Source organism: Anabrus simplex, chromosome 1 (assembly GCF_040414725.1).
Source record: "Anabrus simplex isolate iqAnaSimp1 chromosome 1, ASM4041472v1, whole genome shotgun sequence".
NCBI lineage: Eukaryota > Metazoa > Arthropoda > Insecta > Orthoptera > Tettigoniidae > Anabrus > Anabrus simplex.
Window position 1 is genome coordinate 1171182655 of NC_090265.1, and position 21984 is coordinate 1171204638.

General features: G+C 37.1%; 1 protein-coding gene across 4 annotated transcripts in view; it reads right to left on the reverse strand.

Moving 5' to 3' along the window:
- Positions 1 to 21984, reverse strand: part of LOC136877211 (uncharacterized) — a 126446-nt gene that overhangs the window by 20738 nt on the left and 83724 nt on the right. For 3 of the 4 annotated variants that reach the window (XM_067151071.2, XM_067151063.2, XM_067151054.2), the window contains 2 exons: positions 2062 to 2103; positions 1865 to 1975 (listed from right to left, as the gene is read on the reverse strand). In XM_067151071.2, the coding sequence (XP_067007172.1) occupies positions 1865 to 1975; positions 2062 to 2103 (153 nt within the window). The remainder of the gene's footprint in view (positions 1 to 1864; positions 1976 to 2061; positions 2104 to 21984) is intronic. The other variant, XM_067151080.2, reaches the window with a different exon arrangement.

The following is a 21984-nucleotide window of genomic DNA, read 5'->3' on the forward strand; positions in this document are numbered from 1 at the left end:
TGTACAATTTTTGTAATTATTATACATGTTTCATTATTGTGATGTTTAGGTAAATTGCTGCTGGCTTTAATTCGTTCGTGGATTTGCCATTTTCCTGTATTCCCTTCCTCCCCAACCCAGGGTCGCTCTAAAAACAGAGAATCGAGGTTCCACTCTATTCCTAATAACTTGTTGCTACTTAAGACATTTAATAGTAATACTGTAATATTTACTACCTATACCTAAAATGCATTAGTTATATTTTACTTTTCTACGTTATACACTGAAGAAAATAGAAATTGCAACACCCAGAAGGAGTAGAGCTACATTGCTGCAATTGAACATGCAGGACGAGTGTTCGGTTGTGATTCGATGATTACACTTTCAGGTCCCTCTGACCAGAAGTTTGGACACCAATCAATACAGGATGTGCCCACCTCGAGCTGCAATACATCGATGAACTCATCGAGGTATGGAGTCAATAAGGCCCTGGATCGCTTCCTGAGGAATTGTGGCCCATGCTTGCTGCACTGCACGGGTCAGTTGTTACAGAGTTGTGGGTGGCTGAGGACGGTTGGCCAGTTGTCGACCCATCATGTCCCACACATGCTCAATAGGACTGAGGTCCGGGGATCTGGCGGGCCATTCTAAGGTTGTGATGTCGTGGAGAGCTTCTCTGGAGATGCATACAGTGTGAACCCGGGCACTGTCCTGCTGAAACATCCCATTAGCAATGTTCGCCATCATAGGGACAGCCACTGGATTGAGTACCCTATCAACGTACTGTCGAGCAGTCATAGTGCCCTCAACAAGCACTAATTGTGATTTCACATTAAAGCCAATAGCTCCCCAGACCATAATGCTTGGTGTTGGCCCTGTGTGCCTCTCGACAATAAGATCTGGGTGGCCCCTCTCCCCGGTACATCGGCGCACACGATTCCAGTGATCATTGCGTGCAAGACAGAAGCGCAATTCATCACTAAAGACGACCCTATGCCATTCGTCGACCCACGTTGATCTTTCTCGACACCAGGCCAGCCTTACACGTCGCTGGTGTGGGGTCAATGGAACACCTTCTGCAGGGACACGGGCTCGTAAGCCAGCTGCACGCAGGCGATTACCAACTGTTTGTTGTGAAACGTGGGGTGCCACAGCTGCTCGAATTTGTGCTGCTGTTGCATGGGGTTCCATCTGGGCCATCCGAATGATGCGGCGATCTTCTCTCACAGTTGTCCATCGCGCTGGGCCTATGCCAGGTCTACGAGTGTGGGTACCTTCATTTGACCACTGCTGCCATACACATTGTACCGTAGATGCCTGTCGGCCAACACATGCAGCAACAGTCCTTAGCGATAATCCAGCCTCACACAGCCCAATTATCCGAGCCCTCTCAAACGGCGACAGTTGCTGATAGCGTGCTCTTCTCTGTCGTCGAGGCTTGTTTGACGGGGAACACTTCACTGCACAGACTGCAAGTCAACTACGCTATACCAGAGTCCGTATACTGGAGTTGATTCCTCGGCGACCAATCACGTGGAGAGACCTATAGCAACAATCCAATGGTTCTGAAACTTTGATCGTTTACATACCTATATGGCATCATTCGATATCTTGAAAATTAACACAAACGACCAATGCCTTCATGGTGTTGCAATTTCCATTTTCTTAAGTGTATCTGTTTGTACTTCTTCAGGTCATAAACTTCCGAATCCTAGAGATGAATTATCACTTTGCAGTGAACACGTTACAAAGAAAAAACTAAGGTTATTACAATCAAGCCTCATTAATGGGTTTCTCCACTATTTCTCAGTGATATTACTGTAAGGAAAGAGGGAGGGGTGGGGAGAGGGAGAGAGAGAGAGAGAGAGAGAGAGAGATGAAATACCTCAGTGTTCCTTATGAGTTCCAGCTGCTCCTGGACCACATATGTCAGGTGATGAGGCTTGCGATCTCGTTTATCTATGAGCAGAGCATAATGAGGCCAATGTCGCAACACCTGCAGAGATAATTCATTCCCCCATAAATAGAAGCTATAACATTTATGGCCAAAGGAGTAAATCAACTTCTAAAGCAGATGCTTACCTTGCTATCCCCATACCTTGATGTAAGCCATGACTCTGGAGCCTGAAATACATAAATGATTATCAGAAAATTTCAGTACCAATTTTTCAAACACTACAGTACCTTTGACAATGAAATTTAAAGTGTAAGTACTTTATCATAGTTACACACCTCCTCCACAAATGCCTAACTAGACAACAAAATTTTGTGGTAAGTCTGATGTATACAACAGCTGAATACTGCTCTTCTGGCTGGCTGAACAGCACCCAAACCAAGAAAATTAATACTGTCCTGAATTAGCAATGCAGATAATTATCAGAGTCATAAAAATGACTCCACTGCTCTGTCTTGCAGTTCTTAGCCAGACCCTTTCACCAGGTTTAGGCCGCATGAACAATCTTGGTCGAGAAGCACATTAAAAACGGCCAATAAATCACTTCCATTTCACTAAGACATACATAGAATTGTATCATACTGCCTGAAATCCACACACCCAACTCTGCTGCTAGTTCAAAAACAGACTGGAGAAAGTTATACCAGACTGCATACCTGGGATGAAGAATAGACTGCAAAGGCCCCTGAAGAGTGGAGATGGATCTTTGAATGTATGTAAACCCCCACCCAAATTTCAACTCTTGACAAGTGTATAGATCCCACTAAACTGAGTGTGCACTGGATATGGTAGAAGTGACTTTGTTCTGCATTCTTGGGGCCTAGGGCCTTCTCTCAGCTGCAACTGTGGGGAAGATAATCAAACAATGTGATACATTACTTTCAGATGCCTTCTGTAGGACTACTGATGGTGGCAGATGTGAGCAGAGTATAGTGAGACCAATGTCATAGATAATTAATTCCCCATAAATAGCATAGCTGCAACAACCAGACTTTCCAGTTTAGGTCATATCTTTGTAACTTTTAAATCATGTATATATTTTTCTTTGTTTCTATATTTGCATTTTCCTTTCTTTTTTAAAAATGTATTATGAATATATATCTACACTGTATTTTTGGTTTTATGTTTATTCTGTATTGTAAATTATTCACTGTGTTTTTTTACATGTTCCCTACTCCATAATATGTGTACGGCTTAATGTACCTTCTTCTTCTTTGTGGGATTTTCTTGGTTTAGGTTCAAGGGTCTGTTCTTCTAGAATGCTGTTTCCATTTTATCCTGCTATAAAAATCATATGACTGTAGCTTTGTTGCTTTCATATCATTTATACACTAAACAACACACTAAAAGTGATTACATATGCATGCAATTATGCACTAAAAATGTAGAAAATATGCATTATAAATGGATAAATATGCACTTAAGAATAAGCCAATTTTATTCACTCACTCTATAAATGTATCATTCACTGCAGAAAGAAGCATCACAATAGATAACTGCAAGTTTTTCAATGTTTTCTGGAGACAAATTATGTCTATTGTCTGTCAAAATAAGTTTATAGGCTGAGAATGACCTTCCTATACTGAAGTGATGGGGCAAAATCTATAAACTTGTACCAAAAGTTCTGAACATTCATCTGACGAAGATACCCTTATTCCACTCAAATATTGTCTAATAGTTTTTCTTTAGTCCTGAGTTTGAGTGTATCACATTTTCTAACTTACATTTAATTTTCTTTCAAATTTCACTTGGAATGAAATTCATTGAAGAAGTTGCTTTCTGAATGAGTTGAAGTCCTCGCTCTTATGTGCTTCAAGAAGTCATGGAGGAGTGCACCAGTAGATTCTAAGCTCTCAAGGGTTCTCAGAAGTGAAGAAAAATGCATATAGATGAAATTCACATCTTGATACACAGAATCACTTTCAAATATAACTTTTTCTTCATGGACACATACACTATCTCATCTTCAAGTTTGTAATGACTTCTTTCATTTGATTGAAATTCTCCTGATAAAATGAAACTGCCGATAACCATGTTTCCCACCTAGGTACAACAGGTTCCAGTGGCAGAGCAGCTTCAGGCAGGCAATCTCTGTAGAACTGGATAGGAGCGGCTGATTTTAAAAACAGCTTTTTTCCACTAGCAATTAAATCGTTAACAGCTGAAAATTGTGTATTTCTTCTGCAATACAGTGCAATCTGTGTGGTAATGTGTATAAGGCAGGGATAATATTCTTGTAGGGCTTTTGCTACCTTCAACATATAAGTAGCTGCATCAGTGACTATTACAAGCACCTTGCAACAATTATTTTTAATTTCAGTTGACCACAGTAGTCGCAGAGAATCATTTACAAATCTTGCTATTGTACTATTGTTAGTTTTCTCGAGCACTTTGCATGCAAGAAGAAGAGGTTTGCCAGGTTCGTCACGAAGCAGCTTGCCAACTATGAAATTTATTGGTTGTTTCATCATCAATATCCAGATACAGTGTCCTCTAATGTCAGAACGGATTGAGTCCATAGTAGATTCATACAGAGGAGGTAGATATATTTTTCTAAGAGTTGACTTACCCGGGATATTTTGGTTTCTTCAGGAATGATTGTAGAACTGGATTGTTTATTTTATTCCACAGAATATTAATCCATATTAAAGCCTTACAAAGACAGGCTGAAAATGTATTAAGTGGAGGCTTCAGTTTTACACACTTAAGAAGTAGTTGTAGTGAGGTGTTTTTACTCCTCCTTTGCCATAATATGTGCAGTTAAATGAATAAATTTCATTGTTTGTGCATATTGAACCTAGATTACAACTTTTATTATAATTTTGATCCACCTTATTCAATACATAAAAACTGTTGTTTAGATGAAATTACAACATATATTTCAATCAGAACTAGTTTCGATGGCTGTCTGCGTCATCATCAGATGATATAGGTTCTTGGAAAAATTGGCAATCACATATGTTTATCTACGTCAAATTGAACACACTTTAAAACCATATTAACAACTTAAAACTGTGTTACGATTATACTGTCTCAAAGTCCAGTTTTTATGTATTGAATAAGGTGGATCCAAATTATAATAAAAGTTGTAATAATATGTGCAGTCGTTTTTGCATGTTGCTCAAGTTGAAATTTCTTTTCTTTTTCTTCTCATCACATTTCGCTTCCTTCAAGCATACTTGACCATAGATGACAACACCATCAGTTGAATAAACACTATTACCTAACACCCAATGATTTAATAAATACTTTCTGCTGCTCTTCTTTAGGCATTTTGAGTAAAGGATATGCAGACTAAGAATAAAGTAACATATTAACTGAAGAAACTCCTCACAAAACTAACCCTGGGCTACTGGCTTCCGAGATGGTGAAACGAATGTCCCATTGAAATAGCCAGGCAACGTGCTTGCATAAAGTACTGTTATCTCGTTATCTGTTACTCAGAAAGTTGCTTGCAAGAGATGTCCAACATGCAGGCAAAAACAATTTTGTTCAAGATGTTTTAAATTATATCTAATTTCAAATGTATATGCTGAAATATGCTGTGTTGTTTGCAAAATATGCAATAAATTCAATAAACCCACAAAATATGTATACGCATTTTTTAAAATCCAGTCCCTATTCATTACAACTCATGGGCGAAACTATGATAGTCGATAACAAATATCAGGATTGCTAGGGGTGTCTTATCCCCACAGTATTTTTTTTCCAGATAGTAAGTCATATGTGTATGCAAACTGCATGACAACTTTGACAAGAGGATTGACTACCTAACAAATTTATATTTTAATCAGTGTTAGTGTACAATGTAGGATAATTTATTGTAAATAAAACACAAATTAAAGCCAATTTTCTTTAAATTCTCTCCTAAAATTAGGGTGCCTCAGATTATTCAATGACTTTGATTATTATTTGTGTATATGCAGTATTTTTGTTATTTGTCATGTTTTTATTCTTCCTGTTATATGAATCGAGCGGCCAACATAATTTGACACAATTTTCTTGTCATGTCATTTGTTTATATTAATGAAAGATTAAAATTAAGGTCTACCTATCTAATACCATTTAATATGATGTCAAATCACTTATACAATGGGATTGGTTTTAACCCCATTATGGGCCACCTTCAGCCATGGACTAAAATTGACCATGTATAGTTCAAATACAATCAAATTAACACTTTAAAAATATTATGTACATATTAAAAATTATTTTACAAAAGAGGCAAAAAATCTCTCAGCCTATAATACTATAATTAGTGAATTTCAAGTCCACTAGTCAAACTTTGTCATGTGTAACATAGCCATTGCTATTAATCTAAAACAAACAGTCCTGATAAGTAACCTCTGTACATGTACAATTAAAATATTAAATTTTGACCTGAGCTGTTACACATACAATATAAAAATTGGAGCTGAGGTGTTATACTAGTGTTAAAAATTAAAATAACCATCTTGTGTGCTTAGTTGGTAAAAGTCTGCTTTGCTGAGTAACATGTATTGGTGAGAGTTGTGTCATGTTATAGATATGTACACAATTCCAACTGTCACTGGGGCTGTCACAATTCAGCTTATCGACCTCGGAAATTGTGGATTCAACACTAATAAAGTCATTCTGAACATTTCCTTTGCACCCCTTATCAACCCCAACCCCAATGCAAATAGAGGCTGAATTTAGACTACAGCATTCATAATCTCAATTCATCTCAGCGACCCCGAGAAGTATTGATTTGACACTAACATTGGTTGGTTTCGATAATTTTTACATGTCACTTCCTCCCCTAGGGGTGCTAGGGGTGTCTTACACCATAGTGTTAATTTTTCAGATAGGAAGTGATATGTGTACCAAGTTTGGTTGAGAGCTATACTGGAGCATCCATAATCTCGGTCATTTTGTACATTTTCCTTTTCAACCCTTCTTACCATGCCGTTGGGAGAAGAACATAAATGGCATCCAGACTGTTACTATTCACCTCAGCAATTCTGAAAACTATGAATTCGACCATAATATTGGTAATTTTCAATAAGTTTAACATGACCTTCCCCACCCCACACCTAGGGTTGCTTTCTCCCCACAGTATTTCTTTGTGATATCAAGCCATATATTCACTAACTTTGGTTGAGATATATGCTGGAACACAACACAAATACATCATATAGGTAATTTTGGACATCGACCCCTTCTCACCCCATGTCGATGGTGGCTGAACTTTTAAACGTCATCCGGACTGTCACTACCTAAAAACTACGCATTTGACACTAATATTGGTATTTTTCGATTATTTTTGCACGTCACCCCTAGGATTGCTAGGGGTGTCTTATCCCCACAGTATTTTTTTTTCCAGATAGTAAGTCATATGCGTACCGAGATTGGTTAATAACTATGCTGAATGTACACACATCTATAATCTTGGCCATTTTGTACATTCCTTATTATCCCATGCTGATGGAGGATGAATATGGACTTAAAAAGCATCCATTTTCCTTTTCAACCCTTCTTACTTTCCATGCCATTGGGAGAACATAAATGGCATCCAGACTGTTACTATTCATCTCAGTAATTCTGAAAACTATGAATTCGACCATAATATTGGTAATTTTCAATAAGTTTAACATGACCCACCCCCCACCTTCCCCACTCTGAAACCTTGAAAACTATTGATTTGAAAATAATATTAGTATTTTTTATTATTTTTACATTTCACTCTCTCCCCTTGGGGTGTTTTTTTACAGGCATGTTATAGTGTAATATTTATATTGAACTTGGTGTGTTCGACAGACTGAAAAGCTTTTAAGTCACATTTAACTGAGTCAACACCAGAAAGTATGGCTTCCTTCTTAACAAATTTTAACCCCTTCTCATCTGCATTCTGATTGGGGTTGAACATGGACTTAAACAACATTCATTATTCATTTCAGCAACACCAAAAACTATGGAATCGACCTATTTTTGATTGTTTTTATATCTCATCCATCCTCACCTCCACCCCTAGGAGGTGCTGTTGGTGTCCTATCCCCACAGGTGTTGTCTCCTGGTACTATGTCATAAGTGTATCACGTTTGGTTTAAATCGCTCCAGTGGTTTAGAAGATGTGAAACATACATACAATGACTTTTATATTATATACTAACTGTAGCAGGTTTACCCGGTTCTGCTTGGGTACTTTTTTTTTTTTTGAATATTCAATTTTAGAATTTATATTACCCGTTTGAAGTGAATTTCTGTACATTCTTTACTGTGACGTTGATTATTATTTTACAACTCTTAAGGGGCCCATAGATGTGCAATATTATTGTGCAATGTTGGGATTTGTGCAATACAATTGACAGTGTGTATTTTATATTGCAGGGTTGTGCAATATATTGTACGAAATCAAAAAAGTTTGAAATATATTGCGCAAATCGCAAAATGCTGCACCGTGTATTGGCAGTATTGTGCAATACCCCGTCCTCCTGCCAGTTGGTATCAACAAGTGGGGGAGAACGTACCGTGATGGCAGACAAACAGGTGGAGGAAAAGTTTATTGTGGAGTTTATCAAAATGTAGGTGCTAATTGAGAAATATCGCGAAAAATACCCGAACGCCGACAAGCAAGAAGTTATTTTAAAAAGTCAGTTCTCTGCGTACAAACTTCCGGAAGGAAGTGAAGCGGCTTCGAGATACAGAAAATAGTGTTCTTCTTCTTAATCTGTTTACCTTCCAGGGTCGGTTCTTTCCTCGGACTCAGCGAGGGATCCCACCTCTACCGCCCAGAAAATAGTGTTCACCAAACAAAATTTCAGCACGGACTGACTATATATTGCCACGCATATTGTACGTCTATGACCGCTTTGTACAATATATTGCACAACCATCAATATTATCTCCACATGATTCTATTTATTGCACAAACCCGATTGTTGTGCAATAATATTGTAAGTCTGTGGGCAGCTAACAATCACTGTACAATCCATTTAGGTAGATTTAGAGTAATTGTAATGTGTTTAGTTTAAGTTTGAGATTATTTTGTTTTTGCGCCGGGCTGAGTGGCTCAGATGGTTGAGGCGCTCGCCTTCTGACCCCAACTTGGCAAGTTCGATCCTGGCTCAGTCTGGTGGTATTTGAAGGTCCTCAAATACGTCAGCCTCGTGTTGGTAGATTTACTGGCACGTAAAAGAACTCCTGCGGGACTAATTCTGGCACCTCGGCATCTCCGAAAACTGTAAAAGTAGTTAGTGAGACATAAAGCAAAAAACATTATTATTATTATTATTATTATTATTATTATTATTATTTTGATTTGCATTAAACTTTGTCCTTGTGGAAGCCCCGATTGTCTGGGAAGTAGTTGATTCTTTCAAATAAATGATAAAAGTAAGTAATAACTGTGTGCTTTTATGCATCCCGCTACAGATATGTACAGGATTCCAACTGTTACTAGAACTGTCACCAATCGGCTTATTGACCACAAAACTGTGGATTCAACACTAATAGCGGTCATTGTGGATATTTCCTTTTCCACCCTTTCTCAACCCCAATGCTAATGGAGTCTGAACTTGGACTTAAGAGGCATCCAGTATGCCACAATTTATCTCAGTGACTCAGAAAACTATTCATTCTACTCTAATATCGGTCATTTTAGATAATTTTTACATGTCTCTCCCTCTCCGAATTTTACGACCGACCACTAACTACTGATCTGCATTTACGGCAGCTGCCTAGGTGGCAGATTCCCTATCTGTTGTTTTCCTAGCCTTTTCTTGAATGATTTTAAAGAAATTGGAAATTTATTGAACATCTCCCTTGTAAGTTATTAAACAAATTGAGGAACCCAAATTAAATTATATACAAGAATAAATTTTACTTAATGATTCAACCCATTATTTACATTTAAACATGTCCCTCCAATTTATTAACAATGTACAGGATACAGTAGGTATAAAAGAGGGTTGGAATGGAAAGGGGGGGACTGCAGAAGACAGATGTTCTAAGGGGAAGGAGATTGCAGGCTAATAGCTCTATTCAGGATCAGAATTCAGGACAGGGTTCTGAGTTACCTTCCACTTATGCTTCCAGTATTGACACCTGCCATGTTGGGTTCTTAATGACGTCCAGATTTTTCTGGGTAGGTTGAAACCAGGAGGATGGTTAATTGGATTCAGGATTAAGCCTAGTTTGTCTGGGTTTGAAGAGAACCACATATTGCACCATGTTTGATTCACGTTAAATTGTTTTGAATCAGTCTCTAACCTTTTCCTTGAATTTAACCTGAGGTGTTATGTGAGCAGTCCTGATGTATTAACAGGAGAGAATTTTCACAACATTTAAGCCATTTTCTCCCCTTCATGAACTAATAATCACATAATATTAATAATTTATAAATGATCGTGAACTAATAATCACATAATGATCATTTCCAAATGATCGGGAACTAATAATTAAAATACGATAATATCCCTGGGCAGTGGATTTATAATTGTGAAATTAATCCAGGCAATAATAACGACAATAATAATAATATTGAGGATCGCCATGCGTCAGGATTGTATGAGGTTGTACAGACACCTTCTGAGACTTTTCTATATGGAACTGATTGTGTAAATAATAATATAAGGCTCATTCAGGCGAGCTGATACTGGAATGCTCATACATCTGGTTGCTTAGGCTAGGGTCCCTCCGTTGAATCCCCGCTGGTTAACGACAGGACTTCTTGGGTAGGATTCCAGGCTAATTACGTGTGAATAGGTCTGGGGGTAGCTCATCTCAGGAAACGTGGAGGCGGTGACCTCAAGAAGTCATCTTTGCACTCGGGCTCACAGCTTTCAAATGGTCAGAGGTTCGACCCATACGGATCAATGGTGTGAATGACACAGGTCTTCATGTTGCAGTGCATGGGTCGCTGTTCGAGGTTACTGTTCCAGCTATTAGAATGATGGAGATTGGATGATTGGTATGTTTATTTTCAGTTTTTTATTTTTTATTTTTTATTTGATGTAATTCGTCAACTCATCAAACCTTAGTCTAAGTTTAATAAATTAGTCCTTTGTGCAATTCAAAAGAAAACAATTCCATTATATTTTCTTGTATAAAAGTTAGCCCTGCCCATGGTGATTAACCATGACATCTTCCTAGTCCTAGTGTGGAGCCTTTCCTTTGAGTTATCAAGGATGAGCCCTATTTACATATTCATGCTCCGTAGTATAACTTGAGCGTCTTATTGGAATATATATTTGATTTCAGACTTTTATAGATGAACCAAACACCCCTGGAAAAAAACCAGTCTGGGACTCAGGCATGAGTGGATGCATTAGTGACCAAAAAAACTATGGATTCTACATTAATTCTGGATGTTTTCTATTATTTTTATATTTCACACCCTTTCCACTCAGCCCCTAAGAATGCTATGAGTGTCTTAACCCCACAGTATTTTTTTTCCGATGCTAAGTCATTTGTGTACCAAGTTTAGTTGAGAGCTATGCTAGAACAAACACACACATCCATAACCTCGATCATTTTGGACATTCTTTCTCACCCCTTCCAACCCCATTCCGATTGATGCTGAACAATAACTTAAACAGCATCCAGATTACCACGGTTTATCTCAGTGATCCCGAAAAATATGTATGACACTAATATCAGTCATTTTGGATTATTTTAATATTTCATCCCTTCCCCTTGGGGCACTAGGGATGTCTTACTCTCAAAGTACTTTTTTTTCAGATAGTAACTCATATGTGTACCAATTTTGGTTGTGAGCTATGCTGGAACATACATAAATTCATCCACAATCTTGGTAATTTTGGAGGTTTTGTTTTTCACCCCTTTTCACCACCATGCCTGTGGGGACAGTACTTTGAGTAAACAACATCCAGAGTGTTACAGTTTATCTCTGCGACTAAGAAAATGATGAATTTGACAGTAATATTGGTTGTTTTTAATATTTCTACATTTCACCTCCAGCCCTAGGGGAGCTAGTGGTGTCTTACCACAATATTAATTTTTCCAGATAGAAAGTCATATTTGTACCAAGTTTGGTTGAGAGCTATGCAGGAACATACACATTCATTCATTATCACACTAATTTTGGACATTGTTTTTAACCCCTTCTAATCCCTATTCTGATTGAAGCTTAACTTTGAATTAAATGGTATCCAGAGTACAACAGTTCATCTCAGTGACCCTGAAATGTATGGATTCGACACTAATATAGTTCGTTTTGAATTATTTTTACATTTTACCCCCTTGCCTAGGAGTACTAGGTGTTTGATACCCTCATAGTACTTTTTCCAGACAGTAAGTCATATGTGTACCAACTTTGGTTGAGAACTGTGATGGAACATAGACACATACATTCACAATCTCAATCATTTTACATCCATAATCTCGTTAATTCTGGACGTTTGACTAAATGGCGTCCAGAGTGTCACAATTAATTTCAGTGACCCTGAAAACTATGGATTTGATACAAATATTGGTCATTTTAGATTATTATTATTATTATTATTATTATTATTATTATTATTATTATTATTATTATTATTATTATTATTATTACATTTCACCCCCTACCTTAGGGGTGCTAGGGGTCTCTTATCACCACAGTACTTTTATTTTTCCTTCCAGATAGTAAGTCATATTTGTTTAGCCCGCCTGGTGGCCATGATCGTTAAGGCGCTGAAGTTTAAATGGTCTGACACCGAGGTTAGCCAGTTCAAGTTCCGTTGGTCGAAAAAAATTTCACCATCAGAATGTTGGCCGGCAGGGTAGGGGAGGTGGTGGTATACAATTTCTAATCACTAGATTGCGTGCCAAAAGCCTGGAATAAATTCCAAACCTCTCCGCAGTGCAAACGCAGGTGAGCCAACAATAGACTCAATCGTACAAACGGGAATGTTACTTTGAGAAGGCCAAGCCATTTTGAGAGGACAACCACCATCTAAACACCGTAAGTTTAAAGCTTTCTTCGCACCCATTTTACACTTTTTACCTATCAGCCCAAGTTTCTCACACAAACTCATTTTTTCCATTACAGATTGGAACTTCATTGACGGTTTCCACTAGGTCACTTACAGTTTACCATGCATCTGTCATCAGCTCTAACACAGCTTCTCAATTTTTGTCGCGGCCCTCCCGTTAAAATAAGGCAAACAAACCAGCCAACATTGTGAAACAATAATCGAGAATGGGACCGCTTGATTGAGAAGATAATGAGAATGCTGCTGTGCTAAAGTTTTAAATTTCATCAGCATTTTTCCATCACTTGTGACATACATTTTGCCTGCACATTATCTCAGGCTTGGTTTCTCAAACTTTTTCGCTTCCGCTCCCCTCCTAGCTATTCGATGTGATGGTGTTTCTACAAAGGCAGACTTTCGACCTGAGTTTTCGACACAGTGATTTCATCCTGTTTTGTACTGTTATAAAACCAAATTTTGTAAACTAAGAGGTCTGCAACCTTGCTATGTGCACTTATTGCTTGTTTCCATCTGTATCATTTGTTTTTATTTCCTTCCTTCTTAGGTAACACAGTTTTTAGATTCAATTATGTTTTGTATTAACCCCTGTTTTCACTGAATTTTAATGCAGCGAGTTGTTTTTTGCTCCACATGATGTAAATATTGTATATTGGGTTGTTTTTATTTCTGTCATGTCTCTCTTTTGTTTTATCATTTGTTTCTTCATTGTGTTTTTGGCACATTTTTAGCTTGTATTATGTAAATTAGTTGAAACCCCGCCTTTTTCCACTGAAGATGGCTCAAACGAGCCAAAACTGTTTTGAATTTGATTACTCCATCTAACGATGGAATTACATGATGTATTGAATTACGAGGATACACTTAATTTTATCTTTTAAAGCATATGAGCCTTGTCAAGAACTGCCATACTGCTTATGTAGTCATCCCATTTAATGTTCAAGATGGGTCTAATTTTCTGCTGATGGAAGTGTTCCAGTTTCTTTATGTCACGACGATAAAGTGTCCAGGTTTCACATCCGTATTGTACCGGTAACGGCGGTACAAAACTAAGTCCCCGTAGTAGAAATTTTAAAAACTTACGCGTTATGCTCCGGGCCACCTACGAAAGACTGACTGGACGGCAAGCAACAGCTGTGTGCGTGTGACGTAGAGAGCGGGTGACGTCACAGCATGCCCCGCCGCGATACAGAGCCTAGACTGATGTGGAATGTTCTTCGAGTTTCTATGGGTAATAACCTTCCCCACAATAATAATTAAACAAATTGAACAACATCACCATGTAACTCGATCCCTTATCTATGTTCCTGCCGAATTTCACGTAAATCTGACATGAGCCGATGAAGTTATGGAACGAGATGTGAAGGCCCGGATCAGATATAAATACAGTACTGCTTCACTTAGAAGACCAGTGTGTGGCCGCAGTGTGTGGCCTGAGTATGTGGCCAGAGTGTCTATGTGCACACTAGGCAGTGGAGTTCATACAGTCGGTTCGCGAGCACCGTGATCTAGCGTGAAGCAGCTATTAATCTTCGAGTCTGTGGACTTTAACCCAATCGCGTCGAATATGGACTTGTACGGATTCCTTTATACTGTGAGTGACAACTTTTTACTCCGACGGGACGTGATATAAATTGTGCTTCGTCTGGACATTATCAAGTGACTGTTTTTCTACACGAGTGTCTAAGACTTGCGAATGTTTTCGAATGCTCGTAATTTGAAGTTTAATGTTCTGGACAGGACTTAGAACAATTTGCTCCTTACAGAGTACTAAATACTCCAAGTTTATGGGACTGTGTTTTAATCCAGATTTACTCGATTCCAAGCATGACTACGTCACTAATTTACCATTTCATGAACTGTGTAAATATTTTTAGGTCATGAACTATGAACTGTGCATGTGTGAACTGTGCATTTCAATTCTACTAAACAGCACATTTCAATTCTACGAACATTCAGTTTTACGAACAGTCGAACCGAGGACTGTCAATACTCGATTAATTTCGTCTTTTGATTTCATGTTATTATCAATACGTGAATGAATTCGAATTCACAAGTGAAACATCTTTATTTTCGAATCCAATTAAATTATGTTGAACAGTGCTTCAAAGAACTAAGTCGTGCGGCATTACTTTACATTGTACCAAGTGCCACAAACTTCAAGTGACTCTGTTAAAATTCGACGATAAGTTTCGAGTGGACTTTTATTTTTATGAGTTTTAAACTTACATGCTCATTCGAGTCTAGTGGCCTTCTTTCATTTAACACGGGACAAAATTTAGTGACACTTCACCGTGTGATAAACTCTCAAGGATACATTTTTTTTTGTGTGTTTGAACCTTGTTAAAACCATTGATAAACTTTCCTCTCATCTGTGCAGAAGCAGTCTTTGCATTAACTCGCCCCAAGGCTTAACGATGTTCATTCACGTTCATCATTCACGAGGACTACCTCAACGCCCTTCATCAGCACCATATGGATCTTCAAGACATCGAATGGATCTTCTAGAACTTCCATCGGGGGATGAATGGTGGTTCACTGGTATGGGAAAAGGAGGAGCTGCCGGAATCCAAGGACATCGCCAGCCCTAGGACGAGGAACATTTTCTACTGTATCTGCTGTACAGAGGTGACATGACTTTGAATTTATTAATAAACTCAGAGGAAAAATTTTAAGATTTATTTCTGAACAAACCCTCTCCCTCTGTACGCACTTCAACGAATGGTACACGCCCTGCGTCTCATGTCTACCGAAGTACCACATTTACTGTTACAGTATAGTAATGTTGTTATGACGACAGCTCAGTACACCATTAGTTTGGTATATAATTTGAGATCCTTATTCAAGAAAACTCAGTGGGAGAGGCAGCCGTAAGCAGCACGGGCAGAGCGTATTCCATTTTCTACATCCTTTTCTGAGTTTCAGCGTGTAGTTCGAATACTACCAAGGTATTAAAATTATAAAATCCTTTTAATCACAACCACCTACTCAATACATTATATTACTCATTGAATTATAAAATAATCATGAGGTGTCTTAAATAAAGGAACATGTTTCGTTCGACATAGCGAACATCATCAGCCTTAATTTACAAGGATTAGGTCAGGGCCCTGAGCTGAATGATAAAAATTATTAAAAGAGTGACAATACCATAATAAAAAGTAAAATGATAACATTAAACATGAAATTATAACAATATGTACAGATTAACAGCAAGTATGCAGAGGAATATTTTGAATGATGGTAGTCTATAAAGTTAAAACAAACATGAGGTTGTAAAAGTAAAAAGATATAGATATAGTAGATCTTAAATTATATGTCAATGCATGAAGCGTGGATTAATTGTTGACTATGGAGTTCTTAATTGAGCAAAACAAAAGTTAAAATAGAGTTTATTGAATAGTGCGAGTCAAGCTGAGTCAGTTAAAAGGCGCAAAGCGACGAAGCTAAGGTTGAAATGACGTAAACTTCAGTAGTTAGGAATTCTGTAGGAGAGCCAACACAATGCCAGAAGGAAATACAGGTTGAACTAGTCCGTATTTACACGCTAGCAGTAGAATTAAACTTATACAACGTAGGACACCAATATGGACTCGTTAAGTAACTATAGCTTGAAAGTAGGGAGAGTTCCAGCAAACCAGAATGGATGGAGCAGATTATGGCACATTGGAGTTAGAAATCTGAAAAGAAAGAAAAGGGAGGAAAAATAAAATTATGTTATAATGAAAAAAAGGTTAGTAAAAGTTAGAAGGAGGCTTACCCTTGGGACTAGTGTAAGGTGTTCGCTAACGTTGGCTGCGCGAATCAAACTGGCGAGTAACCTTATTGCTGCTTCTAGTATTGTATGTATGTATACGTAGAGGCGGGGAGTGAGTCATGTGAGGAGGAGGGGTGACCGATTCCTTAGGCGGGTCGGGTAATCGTGGAGGGGGTGTCGCATGAGAGGGCAGTAGGGTAGTAGTTGTTGTATTATTAACAGTTGTATAATTAAAGATTCTCGTAAAGTTATTATTATTTATATTGAAAAGTGAGAGTAGTTCTGGAATTTTCTCGATTATTGGACTTTTAATTTCTGAAGTATCATTTAAATTTTGATGCCCGTTGAAATGCTGGTCTAGGAATATGTAAATGTTCTCAAACTCTGTCATAAGTTTACTTTTATTGACGTATTTCAAGATTTGAAGGTCTTTTTCAATTGTAGTAAAACTGTGGCCAGTCTCTTCCATATGGGTACTCATGGCGGAATACTTTTTATGTTTCGAAGCGTTGTAATGTTCAAGGTATCTGGTCAAAAAGCTACGTCCAGTCTGTCCGATGTAGGAGAATCCACAATGGGTGCATTTAAGCCTATAGATACCAGAGTTCGAGAATTTATTGTGATTAATGTTAACTATATTCGAATTGAAGAATATATTACGGTTCGTATATCGGGTTCTATAAGCGATATTAATATCGTATTTCTTTAGGGGGTTAGTAACTTGAAATAGGCCTGGATTTGTGTAGGTGAAGGGAGCGTATTTCGTTTTTTTAGGCTTGTCTGGAATCAATTTTGTTGCAGTTTTTAATTTTATCTTGTTAATGATTTTATTAATCATTAAGGGGTTATAGCCGTTAATTCTGGCTAAATCCTTAATATAGTTTAGTTCTTTTTTGCGATTTTCGGTTGTCAGCGGGATTTTTAATGCTCTATAGACAAGACTAAAAAATGCAGCCTGTTTATGAGATTGCGGATGTAAGGAATCGTTTCTTATAGTGATGGGGGCACAAGAAGGCTTTCTAAATATTTGAAAAATGAACTTATTATTCTCTCTTGAAATGTTTAAATCTAAAAAGTTTAGAGAACCATTGATCTCATCTTCCTTAGTGAATTTGATATCATTGTCAAGCTCATTAAGGGATGTTAGCACACTATGACTATCGTTTTTCTGTGTATCTATAATGGCAAAAGTGTCATCAACATACCTTAACCATAATTGAAGACCATTAATATTATTGATTATTTTGTTATTTTCCAAATCATCCATAAAGATATTAGCTAGAATGCCCGAGATCGGGTCACCCATTGCTAGGCCCTTTTGATGATATATTCTATTATTGAAGGTGAAATAGTTGTCATGATTATTTTATAATTCAATGAGTAATATAATGTATTGAGTAGGTGGTTGTGATTAATAGGATTTTATAATTTTAATATATTGTCCTCAATACGGTTCTATTATGAGATTAATTACATGTAACTTAGCTGCCTACCAGGCTACGAAAAGGAATAGATATCTTAATCTCAAAGTCAAGGTCAGCAAAATATCTAGAGATATTCAATTTTTAAAAGAATGTATGAAGCATGGACTAATTCCCAAATTTCTAAAACACCTTCAAAGAAAAAACTTTTCGATTTCTGATTTACGTAAAACTCAAACGAAAGTTAATGAATTTTGGTTAAAAAACGAAATCAAGGCGCATTACAAAAAGAAATCGTCCCTAAACCTACAACTTTATAAGACGCATCTTGAAATATCCTCTAGTATGTCCCCATTAGAATGGAGTTCATACTCCATGTTTGTCAATGAAAAGGTACATGACATAGTGAAGACGAAACAAACAACATTAGACAATAAACTGATACAATTGCAAAACACTAAGAATAAACAGAGTAGTGTCAACAGTAAAACTAACCTCCCTTCCGCCGACTTAAATCGTTTTCCTACTACGGTGAACTTATCTAATACTGACTTTTCAGATAATGAACTATCCCTCCTTGATAAAGGCCTGAAATTTAATTGGCCTAACCCGAAAAAAAACCAACGATCTGATTACTACAGTAGCGGAAATTGAATCTAACATTCAAAAACTCCCCGTAGAAGTGCATAAAGACATTAAATACGAAATAAAGAAAAAGCTTCCTTTTCTGGCGAAAGAACTGAAAACTACCTCGAATCCGACCTTTAGCAAACAAATACATGATGTAAGAAATAAAATTAATAATAATAATATAATCGTCACTAAAGCTGATAAAGGTCCCACCATAGTATTACTACATAAAGATGACTACATTAAAAAAACCGAAGATTTCTTCGCTAATGGCAGTTTTACTATTATTAATAAAGATCCCACCCCCAAAATCCAACGAAGTTTGAAGAACCTATTGAAGAATCTGCCGTTCTTACTACAAGAGCACGAGTATCAGAGGCTTATAATAATGAACCCGAAACTTCCAACTGCAAAAGCTTTGCCTAAAATCCATAAAAAAGACGTACCTATACGCCCTATCATCAACTGCATGAACAGCCCTTCTTACAAAGTTTCAAAATTTTTGCATAATTTTCTCAGTAAACACTTTAAATTCAATAATACAGCCTATATAAGAAATTCCGTTGAATTTTGTGAAAAATTATCGAAATTCAATCTTGAGCATAATCATATAATGGTATCCTATGATATTACCAATATGTATTCCAATATTCCGGTAAGCAAAACTGTCAAGATTATCAAATCAAACCTTTTAAAACACAGTAACCTTAGCAAATGCGAAATAGATAATTTCATCAGTCTGTTAGAATTTGTACTTAATAACAACTATTTCACCTTCAATAATAGAATATATCATCAAAAGGGCCTAGCAATGGGTGACCCGATCTCGGGCATTCTAGCTAATATCTTTATGGATGATTTGGAAAATAACAAAATAATCAATAATATTAATGGTCTTCAATTATGGTTAAGGTATGTTGATGACACTTTTGCCATTATAGATACACAGAAAAACGATAGTCATAGTGTGCTAACATCCCTTAATGAGCTTGACAATGATATCAAATTCACTAAGGAAGATGAGATCAATGGTTCTCTAAACTTTTTAGATTTAAACATTTCAAGAGAGAATAATAAGTTCATTTTTCAAATATTTAGAAAGCCTTCTTGTGCCCCCATCACTATAAGAAACGATTCCTTACATCCGCAATCTCATAAACAGGCTGCATTTTTTAGTCTTGTCTATAGAGCATTAAAAATCCCGCTGACAACCGAAAATCGCAAAAAAGAACTAAACTATATTAAGGATTTAGCCAGAATTAACAGCTATAACCCCTTAATGATTAATAAAATCATTAACAAGATAAAATTAAAAACTGCAACAAAATTGATTCCAGACAAGCCTAAAAAAACGAAATACGCTCCCTTCACCTACACAAATCCAGGCCTATTTCAAGTTACTAACCCCCTAAAGAAATACGATATTAATATCGCTTATAGAACCCGATATACGAACCGTAATATATTCTTCAATTCGAATATAGTTAACATTAATCACAATAAATTCTCGAACTCTGGTATCTATAGGCTTAAATGCACCCATTGTGGATTCTCCTACATCGGACAGACTGGACGTAGCTTTTTGACCAGATACCTTGAACATTACAACGCTTCGAAACATAAAAAGTATTCCGCCATGAGTACCCATATGGAAGAGACTGGCCACAGTTTTACTACAATTGAAAAAGACCTTCAAATCTTGAAATACGTCAATAAAAGTAAACTTATGACAGAGTTTGAGAACATTTACATATTCCTAGACCAGCATTTCAACGGGCATCAAAATTTAAATGATACTTCAGAAATTAAAAGTCCAATAATCGAGAAAATTCCAGAACTACTCTCACTTTTCAATATAAATAATAATAACTTTACGAGAATCTTTAATTATACAACTGTTAATAATACAACAACTACTACCCTACTGCCCTCTCATGCGACACCCCCTCCACGATTACCCGACCCGCCTAAGGAATCGGTCACCCCTCCTCCTCACATGACTCACTCCCCGCCTCTACGTATACATACATACAATACTAGAAGCAGCAATAAGGTTACTCGCCAGTTTGATTCGCGCAGCCAACGTTAGCGAATACCTTACACTAGTCCCAAGGGTAAGCCTCCTTCTAACTTTTACTAACCTTTTTTTCATTATAACATAATTTTATTTTTCCTCCCTTTTCTTTCTTTTCAGATTTCTAACTCCAATGTGCCATAATCTGCTCCATCCATTCTGGTTTGCTGGAACTCTCCCTACTTTCAAGCTATAGTTACTTAACGAGTCCATATTGGTGTCCTACGTTGTATAAGTTTAATTCTACTGCTAGCGTGTAAATACGGACTATTTCAACCTGTATTTCCTTCTGGCATTGTGTTGGCTCTCCTACAGAATTCCTAACTACTGAAGTTTACGTCATTTCAACCTTAGCTTCGTCGCTTTGCGCCTTTTAACTGACTCAGCTTGACTCGCACTATTCAATAAACTCTATTTTAACTTTTGTTTTGCTCAATTAAGAACTCCATAGTCAACAGTTAATCCACGCTTCACGCATTGACATATAATTTAAGATCTACTATATCTATATCTTTTTACTTTTACAACCTCATGTTTGTTTTAACTTTATAGACTACCATCATTCAAAATATTCCTCTGCATACTTGCTGTTAATCTGTACATATTGTTATAATTTCATGTTTAATGTTATCATTTTACTTTTTATTATGGTATTGTCACTCTTTTAATAATTTTTATCATTCAGCTCAGGGCCCTGACCTAATCCTTGTAAATTAAGGCTGATGATGTTCGCTATGTCGAACGAAACATGTTCCTTTATTTAAGACACCTCATGATTATTTTATAATTCAATGAGTAATATAATGTATTGAGTAGGTGGTTGTGATTAAAAGGATTTTATAATTTTAATATATTGTCCTCAATACGGTTCTATTATGAGATTAATTACATGTACTACCAAGGTAGGTGAACGGTCTATTTGTTCAAGGGGTGTTCCTGATATGGTGATATTTAGTTCAAGCACGGTACCACCTGCTGCCGGTGCCGGCTGTGCAAGTACTTTAGTGTTATGGGTGTTAATGGTCAGACCAAATCATTCATATGCTTCCTTAAAACAGCTGATGGATGTTTGTAGCTCCTCAGTTGTATAGGCAGGTGTTGCATCGCCATCAGCATACTGAAGCTCCATTATGCAAGTATTATGAGTCAATCTCCGAGAAAGGAGCCTGGATTGGTTGAGCAGTCCACCATCATACCGAAACTTAATTTCCACACCT